Source organism: Ranitomeya imitator, chromosome 6, assembly GCF_032444005.1.
Source record: "Ranitomeya imitator isolate aRanImi1 chromosome 6, aRanImi1.pri, whole genome shotgun sequence".
Lineage (NCBI taxonomy): Eukaryota > Metazoa > Chordata > Amphibia > Anura > Dendrobatidae > Ranitomeya > Ranitomeya imitator.
This window is the reverse complement of record NC_091287.1, coordinates 30,206,247-30,227,028: the sequence shown is the minus strand read 5'-3', so window position 1 is coordinate 30,227,028 and position 20,782 is coordinate 30,206,247. Positions and strand designations below refer to the sequence as shown.

Sequence of the window (20,782 nt, the reverse complement as noted above, 5' to 3'; positions counted from 1 at the left end):
GCTTACTGCGTGCCTTGGGGGACGCTCACTTGGCAACAGGATAAACGCACTCAGGCATGATTTTCTTACAAAAACAGTCTCTTAGGTTAATTTCCACATCAACATAAACCACAACCTCATTAACTTGGTAGTTTGTGACAGCCTGAACACCGTCTGTACATGTTTAGCTTTACAGTGGAACCACAGTCCCTCTCTGACCCCGGTAGGAATAACACGGATCCCTTTCCGTTACCTGTTGGTTCCGCACAGGTTCCCGGATGCCTCTTATCCTCAGAGGTGTCCCACAAACGTCTCTCACTGACCTCGGTCAGTATTACTCACGGTTATCAGACCGTCCACTCTCACGGTTATCAGACCGTCCACTCTCACGGTTATCAGACCGTCCACCCTGGAGGCATCTCACAGGCCTCCTTTCTTTGGCTCAGACTAGCCGGCACTTGCTCCCATGTGCCAAACACACCTCCATTATATAGGTTTAACCACACCCAGGTACCTATCACATGGCTAGTCAGGTGATCGTGACATTACCAAAGGTCCTCAAACACACAATCATATACAGGCTTCATCTTGGGTATTCAGACACATCCCTTTGGGTGGGTTTGGAGGTGACTGGACCCACCCATCTCTCCAATCACCTGGAAGCCTTCCCAATGTAAAACAAATCCCTCAGCAGTAGATCTGCAAAGCAAAACATACCCAGGCTTCCATCACAGGGCCACCCACCTCTGCGATACATACCGCCCATTAATCACATGGCCAGTTGCTATGCCACAAGGGTTATCCAAAATTAAAGAAATCTGATAGTTACCGTATTTTCCGCTTTGTAAGACGCACTTTATTTCCCCCAAATTTGGGGGGGAAATGTGGGTGCGTCTAACAAAGCGGATATACCGCTTACCATTACAGGCTGGGAGGAGGGGGTGTCCGCCGCCGCTACCGCCTGCCGCCGCTGTCGTCCGCCGCCACTGCCGGGGTTGTCCGCTGCTGCCCCGGGTGATGCTGAAGGCTCCGGTGCTGCGGGGGGCTCTGGCGACATATTGTGAAAGACCAGAGCCCCCCGGCAGTTCTTCCATGCGTTCCAGTATGACTAATTCCGGGAAAATGGCCGCCGGAATCTCGGGAGATGAGATTTCAGCGCTGAGATCTCATCTCTCGAGATTCCGGCGGCCATTTTCCCGGAGTTAGTTCCAGTATGACTGACTCCGGGAAAATGGCCGCCGGAATCTCGGGAGATGAGATTTCAGCGCTGAGATCTCATCTCTCGAGATTCCGGCGGCCATTTTCCCGGAATTAGTCATACTGGAACGCATGGAAGAACTGCCGGGGGGCTCTGGTCTTTCACAAAATGTCGCCAGAGCCCCCCGCAGCACCGGAGACAGCCCTACAGCACAGGAGCCCCCTGCAGACCCCTCATCCCAGCCTGCAGCAAAGGAGCCCCCTGCAGACCCCTCATCCCAGCCTGCAGCAAAGGAGCCCCCTGCAGACCCCTCATCCCAGCCTGCAGCACAGGAGCCCCCCTGCAGCACAGGAGCCCCCTGCAGACCCCCTCATCCCAGCCTGCAGCAATGCTCCACTCCTGCCTCCGGCAACGAGCCTGGGACCCTGATCCACCACAACCACAACCCCCGGTAAGTAATAAGACGCATGGATTATAAGACGCCCCACCAATTTATTAAAAAATAGTTTTTTCCTATTTTTCTCCTCAAAATTTGGGGTGCGTCTTATAATCCGGAGCGTCTTACAAAGCGAAAAATACGGTATCTTTCAAAAATGATGCCACACTTGTCTACTTGTTCTTTATGGTATTGCAGCATAGCTCCATTCACATTAACATAGAAAGCTGCAATATCGCACACAATCGGTACAGTAAAAAAAACAGTACTTTTTTCTATTTTACTTGGTCTAAACTGATTCAAATTTTTTGCCAAATTGATATCATGCTTATTCCATCACCCATTGACCTCAGTGATATCCCCACTGTAAATACAATACGTCCATCATTACCTTTGCACAAATGTAATAGTCTGTCCAGTAATGGACAGCTAAATAAAATAATAAAGGTTATGAGTTAATAGTGATGCAATATTTTGTGAACCATTCCATAGTAGATTTTGCCTTATGTTCGGGATCATTGTCTTGTTGGAAGACAAATCTCTGTCCCAGTCTCAGGTCTTTTGCAGACTCCAACAAGTTTTCTTCAAGAATGATCCTGTATTTGGCTCCATCCATGTTCCCATCAATTTTAACCATATTCCCTGTCCCTGCTGTAGAAAAGCAGGCCCAAACCATGATGCTGCCACCACCATGTTTGACAGTGGGGATGGTGTGTTCAGGGTGATCAGCTGTGTTGCCTTTACGCCAAACATATCGTTTGGCATTGTTCGATTTTGGTTTCATCTGACCAGAGCACCTTCTTCCACGTTTGGTGTCTCCCAGGTGGCTTGTTGCAAACTTTCAATTGCACTTTTTATGGATATCTTTGAGAAATGGCTTTCTTCTTGCCACTCTTCCATAAAGGCCAGATTTGTGCAGTGTACGACTGATTGTTGTCCTATGGACAGACTGTCCCACCTAAGCTGTAGATCTCTGCAGTTCATCCAGAGTGATCATGGGCCTCTTGGCTGCATCTCTGATCAGTCTGCTCCTTGTTTGAGATGAAAGTTTAGAGGGACGGCCGGGTCTTGGTAGATTCGCAATGGTATGATACTCCTTCCATTTCAATATGATCGCTTGCACAGCGCTCCTTAGAATGTTTAAAATTTTGGAAATCATTTTGGATCCAAATCCGGCTTTAAACTTCTCCACAACAGTATCACGGACCTGCCTGTTGTGTTCCTTGGTCTTCATGATGCTCTCTGTGCTTCACACAGAACCCTGAGACTATCACAGAGCAGGTGCATTTATACGGAGACTTGAATACACACAGGTGGATTATATTTATCATCATTAGTAGGGTTGAGCGAAACGGGTCAGCCAGATTCAGAAGTCGCCGACTTTTGGCAAAGTCGGGTTTCATGAAACCCGACCCGATCCCTGTGTGGGGTCGGCCATGAGGTCGGAGATCTTCTGATCTGGAATCGGAATTCCGATACCGATTCCCGATATGTTTAAGATATCGGGAATCGGTATCGGAATTCATATTTAAGTGTAAAATAAAGAATCAAAATAAAAAAATATTGCTATACTCACCCTCGGACGCGCCCTGGTTCTCACCGGCAGCCTTCCTTCCTAAGAATGAGCGCCTGAAGGGCCTTCAATGACGTCGCGGCTTGTGATTGGTCGCGTGAGCGGTCACATGGGCGGTCACGCGGCCAATCACAAGCCGCGACGTCATCTAAGGTCCTTCAGGCGCTTATTCTTAGGAAGGAAGCGTCCGAGGGCGCGTCTGAGGGTGAGTATATTCCTAATAGGTATATACTCACCCTCGGACGAGCCCTGGTTCTAACCCGCAGCCTTCCTTCCTAAGAATCAGCGCCTGAAGGACCTTAGATGACGTTGCGGCTTGTGATTGGTCACGTGACGCCCATGTGACCGCTCACGCGACCAATCACAAGCTGCGACGTCATCGAAGGTCCTTCAGGCGCTCATTCTTAGGAAGGAAGGCTGCCGGTAAGAACCAGGGTGCGTCCGAGGGTGAGTATAGCAATATTTTTTATTTTGATTCTTTATTTTACACTTAAATATGGATCCCAGGGCCTGAAGGAGAGTTTCCTCTCCTTCAGACCCTGGGAACCATTGGAAACCCAATGCACTGCATTGGGTTTCGTGTTTCGGCCGACCCCGACCCCGACTTTTCTATAGGATCGGCTGATTTCACTCGACCCGACTTTTGAAAAAGTCGGGTTTCGTGAAATCCGACCCGATCCTATAAAAAGAAAAGTCGCTCAACCCTAATCATTAGGCATTTAGGACAACATTGGATCATTCAGAGATCCACAATGATCTTCTGGAGTGAGTTTGCTGCACTGAAAGTAAAGGGGCCGAATAATATTGCACGCCCCACTTTTCAGTTTTTAAATCACCAATAAATTTCGTTCAACTTCACAATTGTGTTTCACTTATTGATTCTTCACCAAAAATTTACATTTGGTATCTTTATGTTTGAAGCATGATATGTGGGAAAAGGTTGAAAAGTTCCAGGGGGGCGAATACTTTCGCAAGGCACTGTAGGTATCACTCACTGCCAAATAGAACATTTCAGCATACTAGGTCCTTGGTATTCACGTTTTCATCTGTGACACAGGTAGAGTTCACTGCCAAACAGAAAATGCTAGCATGCTAGTTCCATGACAGTCAGTTTTTTTTTTATCTTTGATACGGGTATGTCTCGCAGCCAAAAAGAAGATTTAAGCATATTATCTCCTCAACATTCACTTTTTCATCTGTGACATAGGTATCACGCACTGCCAAATAGAAATTTTCAGCACACTAGGTCTTCAGCACACTTCATTATTCACTTTTTGCATCTGTGACACAGGTAGGAGACACTGAAATTGTCAGCATGCTGGATCCCTGGTAATCACTTTTTCATCTGTGACACCAGTAGGTTTCCTATTGGGGATTTTTTTGCATTTGTGACCAGGCCAAAACTCGCTGAGGGGAAATATCACCAGCTTGTCACCTTTAGCAAACAACTGACATGAAAGCAAGCAGGATATTTGAGATGCAAATAAGAAGAGAGAATAATAATTTGTTATGTAATCAATTATTTTTAATACAAAATTAAATGTCGTGTTTTAACATTTCTTTATTATTATTTTTTTCTGCAGCCGCGGTGCGGATGCCATTTTTATTTGCTGAGCATGACACTCACACACCGCAAGTACGGCAGCCCCTGTACATAGGAGACTGTGGTCAGTGTCCGGGTGCATCTCCTACACTGTGGGTGCCACAGCTGTGAACTGGACAAATTGGGGGGAGCCACACACCATTTTATTGCAGCCTAGAGCTGTGCTTTAAGCCTGTTACCGATCACACAGTGTTCTGCGGAAAGCTGTGATAGAAGGTCCGGTTGTGGAGGTAGGCGCAGGTCAGAAGCCTGACATTGTACTACTAATCCCAGGCTACTGAGCTGTTCTCACCACTGAAAGAAGTTACCACTAGGGGAGGGATCAGATAAGGGTTAAGATAGGAACATTGCAAGGTACGAGACCCCGACATCTCCACCATCTGAGGAATTCCGGGGGACAGGAATAGCCTTGGGCGCCGCTAGTTTGAAGGATCGGGTAGCTGCCTACAGTACCTTGTCACTACATGACACCTCCCTTATCCTTTTGCAAACACCCAGAAGGGGAGCAGAGGCGTGACATCAGACACATGGGAGCAGATCCCGCCCACATTCACTGCAGTCGTAAAGCGAGCTAGCACTACACTAGGTTTTCGTGGCAAATTTCAGCAGCTGCTCTGCCGAGTGTTTAAAAGTGGAAAATATCAAAACGTTTTTAATTATTTTTTACACTTTATATAAATAAAAAAGTTATTTTTTTAACTAAAACATTAATAATTCTTACAATAAATGGCATGTTATCAATAATTAAATGTTCACGACCAAATTGCATTTTTGTATATTCTTAAGAATGTATTTCTGTATGGTTCTTTCAATAAAGTTGATTTATCCAAAACATTAATAATTCACTTTAAAGTATGAAGTCTTTGGGCTGAGTTTTTGTAGCAAAAACAGAGCAGAAACTCCAAGTTTTTTGAAGAGTTTTGAGATTTGGAGGAGGATTTGGAGAATTTCCGCTAAGTTTCTGTTCCAAAAGCTCCTTGAAAAACTCATTGTGCATGTGGCCTAAGTCGGGGTCGGGGCAGACAGAATTCTAGGAATAATCAGCATCAGAGGAGACAATGTTCAAAAAGGTTTTGCTGGTTCAATCTTTGTTTCCATCTCACTGATTATTCTTTGAGACAAGCATAATTTAAAAGACTGGGAAGAATTGGGAGTATTGACCCGTAACCTCCTCTGTAGACAAACTTCCTGCACTCCCACCTAATGATAAGTTATAAGAGATGAAAGCACAACATGACCGTATGACATCAAAATGGGAAAAAAAAGTTTGTGTCTTGTTAAAAGTTTTTGTGAATTACTTAATATTGATAATTTTGCAGCTGAATTGTCTCCAGGAATCTTATCTCAGTGAATGTGGAGTTGTGAGTAAACCCTCGGGGGATTTTACAGTAAAGTTATACGTGGAAGAAAGGGAAAAGGAAGTATTTCATGACGAGTCAGGAAAGTTCCCTGCCCCCACACCACATCCTCTGAGACAAAGCTGTGGTGGAGTCCGGTGAGGTCACGGCGTTGGTATAATTAGCGAGCAACTGTCACAAACAAAATATTATTCAATGAATGCAAAACATTTTCTACCAAATATTACACATGCAAATCGCATAATCACAAAATCTCGATTTGCCCAAATTCCATTTTTTTCTTTGTGATTCACTGGGAGCAAAACCCAACAAAATGGCAGCTACAATTTTTCTGGATGATAGAAAGGGCTTAAAAAATGTATCCTCATATCTCATTGGCCCTCCCTAGATATGTTCAACCACTGCTGGTCATCCTATTGGCTTTTCTATCTTCTGTCCATCCTCTGGCCACTTCTGATTGGGTCATTCATTCAATAGGCGCCACGCCGTCACATGGGGCGACCACAGGTAGTGACGCGACCACAGGTGGAGCGATGCATATCAGCGATGTGCATTGTGCCACGTTTGGCATCATGGGGACTCATCAAGGGTAGACTCAGCTTGGAACGAAGATAGAAGATGGAAGAAAAAGATAGAAGAGACATGTACGGGGAGTGCCGTGGATTGGTAGAGTCAATGCACATCGAATGTATTCCATGGAAATCAAATTTACCCCTTAAATTGAGAAATTCAGGTAGAACCGAATTTTGGGAGATTCCCTCTCTTTATTTTCTCGTAAAGCAGTGGATTATCGTAATAGTGAATCGTTTCAGACTGTAGATCCCTAGAAGCCAAAGTGATGGGATCTCCTGCAACAGAATAATAGTGTAGGAGAAAACTAAAAAACATCTGAGTTTTTGTCACATTTTCTTAGGTACAGAAAACAAATAATTGGAGTGGTATAACAATAATAATAACAATAATAACATAGCAATAAATAATAACAATAAAAATAAAAACTAATGGCAACAATGATAAATATTAATAGTATGAATAATAATACAACTAAGAAAAACAATAGCAAAAATAAATACGATATTAATAATAAAAACAATAATAATAAATAATAGTAATAATATTGATAGTAATAAAAACAATAAATATAAAAATAATAATAGCAACAACAATAATAATAATAAATAATAATTGTAATCAAAATTTGGAAATCAAAGTTGGTATTATTTGTCTACTATTCAATTATTATTATTATTATTATTATTATTAAATAGTAGAAAAATAATACCAACTTTGATAACAATGTCATACAATGCCCAAATAATACTACTATAAAATACGGTAGACACCAACTACAATTCATCAATCACAATGTCCTATGTTTAGAAAACTATAGTTATAGCAACAAATTAACAGATAACAGTCACACAGCTTGAAAATAAAACAACAATACAGTGTACAAATAATTCAGCAGTTCAGTGTTCACATACAGTCATGGCCGAAAGTGTTGACACCCTCGAAACCGCTGTAGAAAATTAAGTATTTCTCCCTTAAAAATATTTCAATTACACCTGTTTTGTTATGCACATGTTTATTTCTTTTGTGTGTATTGGAGAAACACAAAAAAAAAACAGAGAAAAAAAGCAAATTGAGCATCATTTCACACAAAACCCCGATAATGGGCCAGACAAAATTGTTGGCACCTTTCCAAAATTGTGGGTAAAAAACTTTGTTTGAAGCATGTGATACTCGTCCAAACTCACCTGCGGCAAGTAACAGGTGTGGGCAATATGAAAAATCACACCTGAAAACAGATAAAAAGGGGAGAAGTTGACCCAATCTTTGCATTGTGTGTCTGTGCGTGCCACATTAAGCATGGAGAACACAAAGAGGAGAAGAGAACTGTCTGAGGACTTGAGAAACAAAATTGTTGAAAAATATCAATAATCTCAAGGTTACAAGTCCATCTCCAGAAATCTTGATGTTCCTTTGTCCAGAGTGCGCAATATAATCAAGAAGTTTACAACCCATGGCACTGTAGCTAATCTCCCTGGCAGAGAAAAATTGAAGAAGTCTTGCAACGTAGGATATTCTGGATGGTTGATAATCAAGTTCCAAAAAAGTTCAAACTATCCTGCATGCTCAGGGTGCATCAGTATCACTGCAAAGCTAGGCTGCAGTTTGCCAAAATGTACGTGAGTAAAGGTACCTTCACACTAAGCGAGGTCGCTAGCGAGATCGCTGCTGAGTCACAAGTTTTGTGACGCAACAGCGACCTCAGTAGCGATCTCGCTATGTTTGACACGTAGCAGCGACCAGGCCCCTGCTGTGAGATCGCTGGTCGTGTCGGAATGGCCTGGACCTTTTTTTGATCGTCCAGGTCCCACTGGGTAGCACACATCGCTGTGTTTGACACCTTACCAACGACCTCGTTGACGACTCAGACACCGACACATAGGCGTGCATTTGCATTGCCTTTTCCGCACCCCTCCGCTCTGATTGGTGATCGCTACTGCGTTCTGATTGGCGGTCATGCCTTCAACAGAAGGCGACATAGTAGCGCTTCCATCCTAGGTGTCAGAAGAACCGTTGAAGAATAGATAAATCGAAGAGGAGTCGCAGGCTGGAGAACTCTACAACGATCTGCAACCCACCATGCGGTCAGGAACAAAGGACGGAAGGGCTATTGTGTTGCCTCATAAGGCAAGGCCGCCACCAATCAGAACGCAGTAGCGACCACCAATCGGAACTGAATGGGCGCGGAAAAGGCAACGCAAATGCACGCCTGTGTGACTATGTCACACAGGACGTCCCTCATCGAGGTCTGAATCGTCATAATAGCTGCCATGTGACAGGGTCACAACGACCAACGACATCGTTGTACAGGTCGCTACAGGTCGCCGCATCGCTGCTGCGTCGTTGGGAAGATCTCACTGTTTGACATCTCACCAGCGACCACATAGCGACGCAGCAACAATCCCTGACAGGTCGTATCGTTGTCGGGATCACTTTAGCGTCGCTAAGTGTGACGGGGCCTTAAGCCAAAATCCTTCTTGAAAAGCGTCTTGTGGACAGATGAGACCAAGATAAGGCTTTTTGGTAAAGCACATCATTTTACTGTTTACTGAAAACGGAATGAGGCCTACAAAGAAGAGAACATCGTACTGTAAGGGGGTGTGCAGGCGGTTGGTTTGAGCCCTGCATTCCTGTGCACGCCTACCTAATGAAACTGGGTATGATTTGTGTTTGCTGTGTGCCCGGTGTAGTTTATGATAGTTGACACAGTTTAATATGATAATGGCTGACACTGTTCTGATATCTGTGTGTTAGGGACAGGAATAGGGACAGTCAGTGGCAGTGGTAGGTCAGCAGTGTAGTTGCGGGTTAGTGTTAAGGGGGCGCTGTAGAGTAGGAGATTAGATTGTGTTGAGAACTGGTTTCAGTCAGAGTAGTGACAGCTGAGGAACGGGGGCGCAGACAGTGTAGCGGCAGGGAGAGCGCCTCTCTGAGGTAATTTTCAGGTAATGGGAGGAGCTAGAGCAGAGTGAGAGGAATTGTTCTAGAAGCAGTGGTAGTAGTTGTGTGGTAAGTTATAGTTGAAAGAGACAGAAGGACTGAGGGAAGCAGGTCTGAAGATGTTAGATCTTAAAGCACGTGAAAAGCGAGGCAGTCTGGAAGGGTCGGTGGCTTGTCTGTGGGTTACCTCCCGTGATGTCCCGGACTTACGGTCTGAACAGGAATTGTAGAGGCAACCTGATTTTTCACCCAGGATGGGGAAAGTGGACGGGGAACACCTAGTATCAGAAAGCTGGAATTCCCAGGGGACTGCGGGTCTGGAAGCCACGGTGCTAGAAGATAAGCTGAAGGGAAAGACCAGGGAAAGTGCAGGAGGAGAAGTTCTTATGTCTTTTGAAGATTGTGGGATTAAGTCTGTTATGAAGATGCACGAATTGAGTAAAGTTTTATTGAAAATGAATGGGGACTTTGATAACATTTGTGTGTGTCTGCGACGGATTGGAGCCCTGTATGCTGTGAAGGATTTTGACTCACAGGTGGGTGAACTACTTGACACACACAGCACACCGCAAAATGGACATGATATTTCTGTAGCGGAGCGTCAGGGTGTGATGAGGAAGCAGCAGCAATCCCTCGGTACGGCTACCACCCTGGCCCCCGTTACAGTACCTACAGTGAAATATGGTGGAGGTTCAGAGATATTTTGTGGTTATTTCGCTGCCTCTGGCACTGGGTGCCTTGACTGTGTGCAAGGCATCATGAAATATTAAGATTACCAAAGGATTTTGGGTTGCAATGTAGTGCCCAATGTCAGAAAGCTGGGCTTGCGTCCTAGGTCATGGGACTTCCAGCAGCACAATGACCCCAAACATAGTTCAAGAAGCCCCCAGAAACAGATGGAAACAAAGCGCTGGAGAGTTCTGAAGTGTCAGCAATGAGTACAGATCTAAATCTCATTGAACACCTGTGGAGAGATTTTAACATTGCTGTTGGGAGAAGGCAAAATATGAGACCTGGAGCACTTTACAAAAGAAGAGTGCTACATAATTCCAGCTGAGAGGTGTAAGAAGCTTGTTGGTGGTTATAGGTTGCGATTGATTGCAGCTATGTATTCCAAAGGGTGGGCAACCAAATATTAAGTTGGGGGTGCCAACAATTTTGTCCGGCTCTTTTTCAGGGTTTTGTGTGAAATTATGTCCAATTTCACATTTTTTCCCCTGTTTTTCTTTGTGTTGCTCTAATACACACAAAGGAAATAAACATGTGTATAACAAATCATGTGTAACTGTAATAACTTTCTGGGAGAAATACTTCATTTTCTGGAACAATTTCAAGGGTGCCAACACTTTCGGCAATAATTGTAATCCTGTTAGGTACCAGACAGATAACAATCATCAACATGATGAAATTGCAAAGCCGCAGTATCTCATTCATCCGGTCCGCATGCTGACAATTTTTATTTTTGCTCTTTCATTTCTTCCTCCTCTTCTTCCAAGGACCACAAACATTTTTATTTTTCTTCCAACATCGTCAAGGGAGGCCTTGTTCTGTTTGCAGGACAAGTTATAGTTTGTACGACACAATTCATTTGACCACATAATGTACTAAAAAATGGGAACAATATTAATTCCAAGAGGGGTGAGATAATATGAAAAAATAAGACTTTGACCTCGGCTTCGAGGATCCACGTCACACAGTGATCCCTGTAACAGCGACGTTTCCCCCAAAGACTCCATTCCAGCAGATCACAAGTCTTTATCCAGGACCCTCCGTCCTCTTTACTTACTTTTTGTTGTCTGCGACTTTCTAACCCTGGTACATTGTATTACATGAACTATCAGAAGTGTGAAGACACTTCCAGAGAGTAACAACAAGTGTATAACCAAGGAGTATGGAGACTTTGTTCTCTAGAGAAAGTCTTTCTCATTCCTGATGCCTGTGAGTCAGGGCTGAAGTTCTCCATATCTATCGAGGTGACACCGCGGCCTCCTCACACTCCGAGCTGTGGACAGTGACACGGCCATGACCCACATTTCTTCTCTTCAACCATCTGGTAACTTCCGATAATCCTACAATCAATTATTTCATTTAAGCATCTGTATCTCTGGGACCACAACCATCTGGACGCTGCAGAGAGAGGATCCCACTGGTCGAGGGTCTCCAGGGGACCCACATACTGATACTACTTGCTCCCTCTTCATCCTATCGGGCTGTTGGAATGTTTCCTTCTGAGGAGTTGTAGGGTCACAATTGCTTCTGCCCATGGATGAATATAGAGGAGAAAGTTCCCCTAATGAAGGGATATTCTTGTGTTATCGAGTGACCGTCTGTCACTAACATATGCCTTGACTTTATGATTAGTGGTGGTCTGACCTCGGGAATACTTGTCCTGAGAATGAAAGGCCCCTGCAATGGCTTCCAAATACAGTCTTAAAGATAAAAATGAGGTCTCCTATAGTGTCATTCAGTAGCATTTCACAACAAGAAGAATTTAGGTCTAAGAGGGCTGAAACATTCTCCAGGGGCCCGAAGCAGTCTATGTTATATGTATACATACATTTAGAAAATCATTCTCCCCTTGTGTTATATGCAGTATAACACCCCGGTCTCCATGGAATAAACTGAACATATTTTGCCAAGGATTGCTAAAAGATTCTGGAGGTGTCTGTGGGAATTGTTGCCTCTTCATCCAGAAGATCGTTTGTGAGGTCTGATGCTGTTGAGAAGAGGCCAAGATCACAATCTCCATTATTGATTTGTTTTAAGGCTGAGGTCCGGGATGTGCGGCCGCTCATGTTCTCCCCTCCATCTCTGTATGGAGCTTGTGCACTGGGCACCGACATGGGGGACAGATAAGGGTCTTACCCAAACTGTTCCCACACAGCTGAAGCTACAATTGTCCTCAATGTCTTGTGCTGAAGATGAAGATTTCCCTTCACTGGAACTAAGGGTCCGAGGCCGCCCCCTGATAACATCCCCATGGCATTATCCCCCTCCACCATCTGTACAGGGGCACAATACAGTCAGGGGGTAACGTCCTCCTGGAATCACTAAACCCAGACTCCTCCATCAGATAGAGAAGTGCGATCCGTCACTGTACAGAACACGTCTCCTCCAGAATCCAGTGATGGCGGCTTTACACCACTGCATCCGACGCTCAGCATTGTGCTTGGTGATGTACGGCTGCATGCAGCTGCTCGGCCATGAAGCTCCCGGCGGGAGCGCAGTGTTTGTGTTGATGTTTTCGCAATACAAGAGGAGGTCTGGACTCTGCAGTTATGGGGTCAGCAGAGAGTTGGCAACTTTTCTGCCCTCTGCTCCTCAGCACTCGGTCCCCCGCTCTGTAATGTGACGGAGTCTCCTCTTTGTTGCTGAGTTGCTGCGGTTCCTTCCACTTCTCAATAATAACACGTCACAAAGGTTCATCGCGGCGCGCAATGCATCCCTGCGAAAGGAAGCCGCCGCGTGCATCGTGGAGAGTCGGGAGAACTCTGGGGGCCGTCGGAAGGTAAGTATATCCATTTTTTTTTTTTATTCTTTTTTTTACACGAATATGTATCCCAGGGCCTGAAGGAGAGTCTTCTCTCCTCCAGACCCTGGGAACCACCCAGAACTGCTCCCTGCACCATATGCGGCAACTTCAGAGCTCCGCACATGCCGTACCCGGAGTATAAGACGACCCACGACTTTTGAGAAGATTTTCAGGGGTTAAAAAGTCGTTGTACGGTAATTAGAGCGTTCTCCTCGTTTTCGTCTGTAGAGTGGACTGGTGTTAGCGGTGCTATAACATAAATAATAATAATGTCCAGTAACGGTGGCCCTACAGCAGATTTACATGCATCTTGCTATATTTGTTTTTGTACTAATCTGGATTAAGGCGTCTGCTTATTAGATGGATTAGTTGTTGATGCCCATGTGACCTAATTTAACGTTCCTTAGAAAGGACTTAAGCAACTGATACTTCTATATCATCGAGCTACAAGTCTCATCCTGCTCTGTAAGACTATTAGCTCCACCGCGGCTGAAGAGCCCAATCATTACCCTACTGTGAGGAGATGGTGAACATTGAGGACAAATCATCATAATTGTCAGATGGTACAAATAATAATATTACGGTAAAACCCAAAAATGCATTTTTGCATCCTGGTGTTCTGTGGTAAATGCCAATCGTCCTGCACGGTGTTGGGCTGTAAGCACAACCCCCATCTGTGGATGTCGGGCACTCAGACCATCCTCATAGAGTCGGTTTCTAACCGTTTGTGCAGACACATGCACATTTGTGGCCTTCTGGAGGTCATTTTGCAGGGCTCTGGCAGTGCTCCTCCTGTTCTTCTTTGCACAAAGGCTGAGGTAGCGGTCCTGCTGCTGGGTTGTTGCCCTCCTACGGCCCCCTCCACATCTCCTGGTGTACTGTCCTATCTCCTGGTAGCACCTCCAGCCTCTGGACACTACGCTGACAGACACAGCAAACCTTCTTGCCACAGCTCGCATTGATGTGCCATCCTGGATGAGCTGCACTACCTGAGCCACTTGTGTGGGTTGTAGAGTCCGTCTCATGCTACCACGAGTGTGAAAGCACAACCAACATTCAAAAGTGACCAAAACAGCAGCCAGAAAGCATTGGTACTGAGATGTGGTCTGTGGCCCTCACCTGCAGAACCACTCCTTTATTGAGGGTGTCTTGATAATTGCCAATAATTTCCATCTGTTGTCTATTCCATTTGCACAACAGCATGTGGAATTGATTGTTAATCAGTGTTGCTTCCTAAGTGGACAGTTTGATTTAACAGAAGTTTGACTTACTTGGAGTTATATTCTGTTATTTAAGTGTTCCCTTTATTTTTTTGAGCACTATATATATATATATTAGTTATTAAGAATTTTTGTTAATCATCAATATGAATATAAACCCAATTGTCCTGATTCGCTAAGCCTTGTGTTGTGCAGGCCATTCTTATTGACCAGGGCTGCTGGAGTAAGATGCACCTAGTTCATTAAAAGAAGCACACTACCTAATGAATTAGGAATCTTACAAGTGCCGGCAGAAATGAACACCGGTCTGGACTGGAGAACATTTCTGGGGTAACTATAACTACTATAGTAACGTGCGTGTAGTTCATGAGTTTGATAAGTGGGCATTGCCACAGGCCACCCATGTTCTGCTCATATTGGCACAGTTGGCCAGGACTGGTGCGAAATAGACAAAAGTTGCAATATTTTCTTACGATACCTGCAAGGTGGCATTAACCCTTCATTACCCCATATCCCACCGCTACACGGGAGTCAGAAGAGAGTGGCCAAGTGCCAGAATAGGCGCATCTTCCAGGTGTGCCTTTTCTGGGGTGGCTGGGGGCAGATGTTTTTAGCCAGGGGGGGGGGCAATAACCATGGACCCTCTCCAGGCTATTAATATCTGCCCTCAGTCACTGGCTTTACTACTCTGGCGGAGAAAATTGTGCGGGAGCCCACGGCAGTTTTTTCCGCGATTTAACCCTTTATTTTACCAGCTAGAGCGCCCAAATTTTGCACATACACACTACTAACAGTAGTGTGGAATATGCAAAAAAAAAGGGATATGAGATGGTTTACTGTATGTAAACCAGGTCTCATATCATGTCGGGTTTGGGAAGGAGAAAGCAAAAGCCGGCAATTGAATTACCGGCTTTTCTGCTAGCTAGCGGTGTATGAAATACTAAAATATATATATATATATATATATATATATATACTGTATATATGTTTTAACGAATATTTGAGCCCATGGATCAATTGCATGTCCGTTTTGCAAGGCGGCGAGAAAATCTCGCAGTACGGATGCCATTAGGATTACATACGGAGGATGCAATGCGCAAAATACGCTGACACACCCTGCCTACATATGACATACGGATCACTATTTTGGGAACATTTCTGCGTATTATGGCCGTAAAAAACGGACCGTATTTTCGTACGCCTAGTGTGACGCCGGCCTTAGTGTGTGCGCCGCCCTCTGCCTGAACAGTCAGTGCAGAGAGACGGGACGCTGAGGAGCAGCGGCGAGAGGTATGTGATTTTTTTTTTATTGCAGCAGCAGCATTATATGTGGCACATTGTTATATGGAGCGTCTATGGGACCATAATGAACGGTATGGAGCATTATATGGGGCATATTTGTATATGGAGCATCTTATGGGGCCCAATCATGAACTTTATGGAGCATTATATGGGGCTCCTGATTCAATATGGATATTCAAAAACACTTAACCTACTGATGTCTCAATTAATTTTACTTTTATTGGTATCTATTTTTACTTTTGAAATTCACTGGTAGCTGCTGCATTTCCCACCCTAGGCTTATACTCGAGTCAATAAGTTTTCCCAGTTTTGTGGCAAAATTAGGGGGTCGGCTTATACTCGAGTATATACAGTAGATAGATTATTGATAGATAGATAGATAGATAGATAATAGATAGATAGATAATAGATAGATAGATAGATAGATAATAGATAGATAATAGATCTGTAGATAGATAATAGATAATAGATCGGTAGATAAATGATAGATAGATAGATAGATAATAGATAGATAATAGATAGATAATAGATAGATAGATAGATAGATAATAGATAGATAATAGATCTGTAGATAGATAATAGATAATAGATCGGTAGATAAATAATAGATAGAGAGATAGATAATAGATAGATAGAAAGATAGATAGATAATAGATAGATAATAGATAGATAGGTAGATAGATAGATAGATAGATAGATAGATAGATAGATAGATAGATAGATAGATAGGTAGATAGATAGATAATAGGTAGATGGTTTATTCTTATTATTTTTCGTTGTTTTTTTGTAGATAGGTAGAGAGAAAACAATAGAGAAAAACAGAATGGCTGCAGCGCTCCAATGAAAATAAGTGAAAACGTGGACTTTACTCCCTTTACTCCCCCAGATACATGGATAGATAGTTGGTATTGTTGTAGCAGGGGGGATTTGCTTTCAGTGGCTGCAGTCATGTTATGGGGGGATCTGGAGGACCCCAGCCCTCCATTAGCTGAGATTAGCCGGGATTATGCAGATTACAGCTCTCTGCTATTGTTTTGGAGGCTTTGAGGAAGGTGGACAGAGGAGGCTGAGCAGAGGAAGCGGCCACTTCAGGGATTCAGCCACCAGAGCACTGAGGCACAAGTAAGTCATGTAGGAGCTCTACATGCTATGACCACTTCCAGAAAGTCTTCATCGGCCTATATTGTACCTTTTTTCCCCCATCAGAAAATGCCGGTCATCAACATAGAAGATCTAACAGAAAAAGATAAAGTAAAAATGGAAGTTGAACAACTCAAGAAAGAAGTGAAACTGGAGAGACAACTGGTAAGTGGAAAGTTCCTGCTGAGAAAGAGCGGACAGAAACTGTGCAAACTTTGTAACCAGATGTAGCAGAGCTGAATTTGTCATTTCATTTTGTCTTTTTTTATTATTTTTTGTTGACTGAAACTTTCTGAGTTATAAAAATATAAAAAAGGTTTCTTTCTGTTGAATAGTAAAAGGCAGATAAGATATGGCGATAACAAAACTGCAATAGTCAGACTCAGCTCTGCTTCATCTACAAGGTGACCAGTCTGGGATCTACACTTGTTTTTCCTGTAATGACAGATAAATGGAGGATTCTGTGGTTCCAGCAAGTGACGTGTGAGCCAGGGAAGATAGGAGGGGAGACAACTGGGGGCAACACCTAGGAAAAGGCTTCATGGCTGACTATTCCTGGGATAGAAGAGAGGCTGCGACAAAAGTGGTATAAAAATATGGAGATATAGGAATATATGATAGATAGATGATAGATAGATAGATAGATAGATAATAGATAGATAATAGATAGATGATAGAAAGATAATAGATAGATAATAAATAATAAATAGATAGATGATAGATAGATAATAGATAGATAGATAGATAGATAGATAGATAGATAATAGATGATAGATATTTGCTTTGGCAAAACTGATGTGTATTTGGTCCTGCCAATAAAGCTTCTTTGAATCTTGATAGATAGATAGATAGATAGATAGATGATAGAAAGATAATAGATAATAGATAGATGATAGAACGATAATAGATAATAGATAGATGATAGAACGATAATAGATAGATAATAGATAGATAATAGATAACAGATAATATAGATAGATGATAGATAGATAGATAGATAGATAGATAGATAATAGATGATAGATAGATAGATAGAAAGATAGATAGATAGATAGATAGATAATAGATAGATAATAGATAGATAATAGATAGATGATAGATAGGAAATAGATAGATAGCTGATAGATAGATAGATAGATAGATAATAGATGATAGATAGATAATAGATGATAGATAGATAATAGATAGATAGATAGATAGATAGATAGATAGATAATAGATGATAGATAGATAGATAGATGATAGAAAGATAATAGATAATAGATAGATGATAGAACGATAATAGATAGATAATAGATAGATGATAGAACGATAATAGATAGATAATAGATAGATAATAGATAACAGATAATATAGATAGATGATAGATAGATAGATAGATAGATAGATAATAGATGATAGATAGATAGATAGATAGATAGATAGATAGATAGATAGATAATAGATGATAGATAGATAATAGATAGATAATAGATAGATAATAGATAGATGATAGATAGGAAATAGATAGATAGCTGATAGATAGATAGATAGATAATAGATGATAGATAGATAATAGATGATAGATAGATAATAGATAGATAGATAGATAATAGATGAGATAGATAGATAGATGATAGATAGATAATAGATGATAGATAGATAATAGATAGATAGATAATAGATAGCTGATAGATAGATAATAGATGATAGATAGATAATAGATGATAGATAGATAATAGATGAGATAGATAGATAGATGATAGATAGATAATAGATGATAGATAGATAATAGATAGATAGATAGATGATAGATAGATAATAGATGATAGATGATAGATAGATAATAGATAGATGATAGATAGATAATAGATGATAGATAGATAATAGATAGATAATAGATAGATAATAGATAGATAGATGATAGATAGATAATAGATATATAGATGATAGATAATAGATAGATAGATAATAGACAGATATATGATAGATATTTAGAAAAAAATTAAAAAATGATGAAAATCACAAGGATTTGATGTAGTTGAATATAAGATCCAGGGATGTATATTGTGGTGGGTAATAATATATCTTGCCAATTAATTCCTTATTCGCTGGTCATTCTGGATACAATCGTTCATGGTGCGGATTGTGACGATCATACCTGCAATCCTATTACTATACACAATCCTTATCCTGTTGGTGACATATGTTATAGAGTAACCCGGTCACACCGCGGCTCGTTCTCTTGTTCTTCTCCGGCTCTGTTCCCACCATCAGGAATAGCAGCCCTTTGGACACAGAGTATTTTTTGCTGCCTCCATAATGCTGCGTTCTAAGTGAAGAGTGCGGATTTCTGGCATGTAATAAATGGCTGCGGTTAGTGTCTCCCCTGCAGATAATTCACATACGGTGGCTCATAAACCCGCACCGCAGGGGAGTGCACACAGCGTCAAATAGAAGCGCGGTAGTTATCAGATTTCTATAAATCCCATCCACGGTGCTTGTAATGTAGAACGTTTGGACCCAGGGGAAATGTTCTGCATCCAAAGCGCTGCTATCTCTGATCGCGGGCACGCAGCATTATTAAGCTTCCATCTGCAGCTATGGCTATGTAACATGTGTCACATGTATCCATTCTCAGGCACGACCCAGCCACCGACCAGAACATTTCGGACCGGGTTCATCATTGCCTTTGTGCCTGTTTTTTGTCTGGTTTTGCACATTTTTTATTTGCATCCAGTTCATTATTGTATTTGCTACTTTTTTTAAGTCTATTTTCTATTTACTCGCTTATTTTTTTTTTTTCTTTTCCGCTCTGTGGCTGAGTTTAGTGATTCCAAATATTTTCGACTGATTCATCAACTTCTCTTTTTTTTAAAAGTTGCAAAACGTGGCGCAACTCCACTCCTGTCCCCTCCTGGTGGATTTTTGAGTACACCAGTATTTTGGTGCGACTTTTTTAGGTTGAGATGGTGATCTACTTGAATTAAAAAAATATTTTGTTTGGTGGGGGGCAAATAGTACCAGTGGTCACAGTTGACCATTAGATCACTGGTTTGAGAACCCTTATAAACAACCCTCCTATTCCTTGGCTTCCTGGACCTCTGTGTGACATAGAACAGGCGATTGACGTTTGGATAAAGATTTCTTCTTTTTTTACGGTTTATGAAAACTAATTTAGGATGAATACGCATTTAGGAAGGCTTTCCTCCACCAACCTGACATTGATCATGTGTTTCTCCATTAAGGTTTCCAAAATGTGTGAAGAAATTAAGACGTATATTGAAGGTAATTCTGGAGAAGACCCTCTTGTAAAGGGAATTCCAGAAGACAAGAACCCATTCAAGGAGAAAGGTGGATGTGTCATTGCCTAAATCCCACCTTAGGACTGGTTTCTTCAGTCAAGCGATGGTGTAGATATCTTTTTTGGCTCTCCTGGCACATGTACATCACTATGTGGAATATGGATGATGGACATTATTATTTAATTTCCTACTGCACTCTGCGAAAACTAGCACCGACCTTGGGCTTGCGGCTCACAAAGAATGTTCTGAAACCCCCCAAAAAAACTTGGCTCTAAGTGTAACATGTCCCTGTATGAGCCGCACTAGATTGTCTTCATAAAATGTGTGTTTGTTGATCCATTTACGGTAATTCCTTTTATTCTAGAATAAAAACTTGATACTCTTGTACGGTTCTTGCTGGTGTATACGAGTGTGAGATGATCCTTCAACGGAGCTCTGATACAGTTCTGATTTCCAGCTCCATGAATCCGTGTAGATGGACAATGCAGCTGAGTTTAGCTGCGTCACATTACAAACCCTTCCCTCATCTCTCCTCTTCTCATAGCGCTGTCAAGCCTTGACAGCAGGTGCCAGAGAAGAGGAAGAGGGACCAAGGGGGAGGAGAACTTGTAGGCTTGGAATGTACTATGTATTATTGCTCATCCAAC

At 42.4% G+C, this 20,782-nt stretch overlaps 1 protein-coding gene across 2 annotated transcripts; it reads left to right on the top strand.

Moving 5' to 3' along the window:
* Positions 1-16,739: 16,739 nt before the first annotated feature.
* GNGT1 (G protein subunit gamma transducin 1) lies at positions 16,740-20,527 on the top strand. 2 transcript variants are annotated; one of them, XM_069729392.1, is made up of 3 exons: positions 16,740-16,833; positions 16,918-17,016; positions 20,079-20,527. In XM_069729392.1, the coding sequence occupies exons 2-3, from the start codon at positions 16,921-16,923 to the stop codon at positions 20,202-20,204; spliced, it is 222 nt and encodes a 73-aa protein (XP_069585493.1). In that variant the 5' UTR covers positions 16,740-16,833; positions 16,918-16,920; the 3' UTR covers positions 20,205-20,527. The 2 variants fall into 2 exon arrangements, with proteins under 2 accessions (XP_069585493.1, XP_069585491.1); XM_069729390.1 differs by lacking the exon at positions 16,740-16,833 and having other exon boundaries at positions 16,840-17,016.
* Positions 20,528-20,782: the final 255 nt, after the last annotated feature.

Excerpts from the sequence above, each read along its gene's own strand:
- GNGT1 (XM_069729390.1), top strand. The coding sequence starts at position 16,861 with ATGACCACTTCCAGAAAGTCTTCATCGGCCTATATTGTACCTTTTTTC. Across the intron at positions 17,017-20,078 it reads TGAAACTGGAGAGACAACTG|GTTTCCAAAATGTGTGAAGA; the intron begins GTAAGTGGAAAG and ends TTCTCCATTAAG.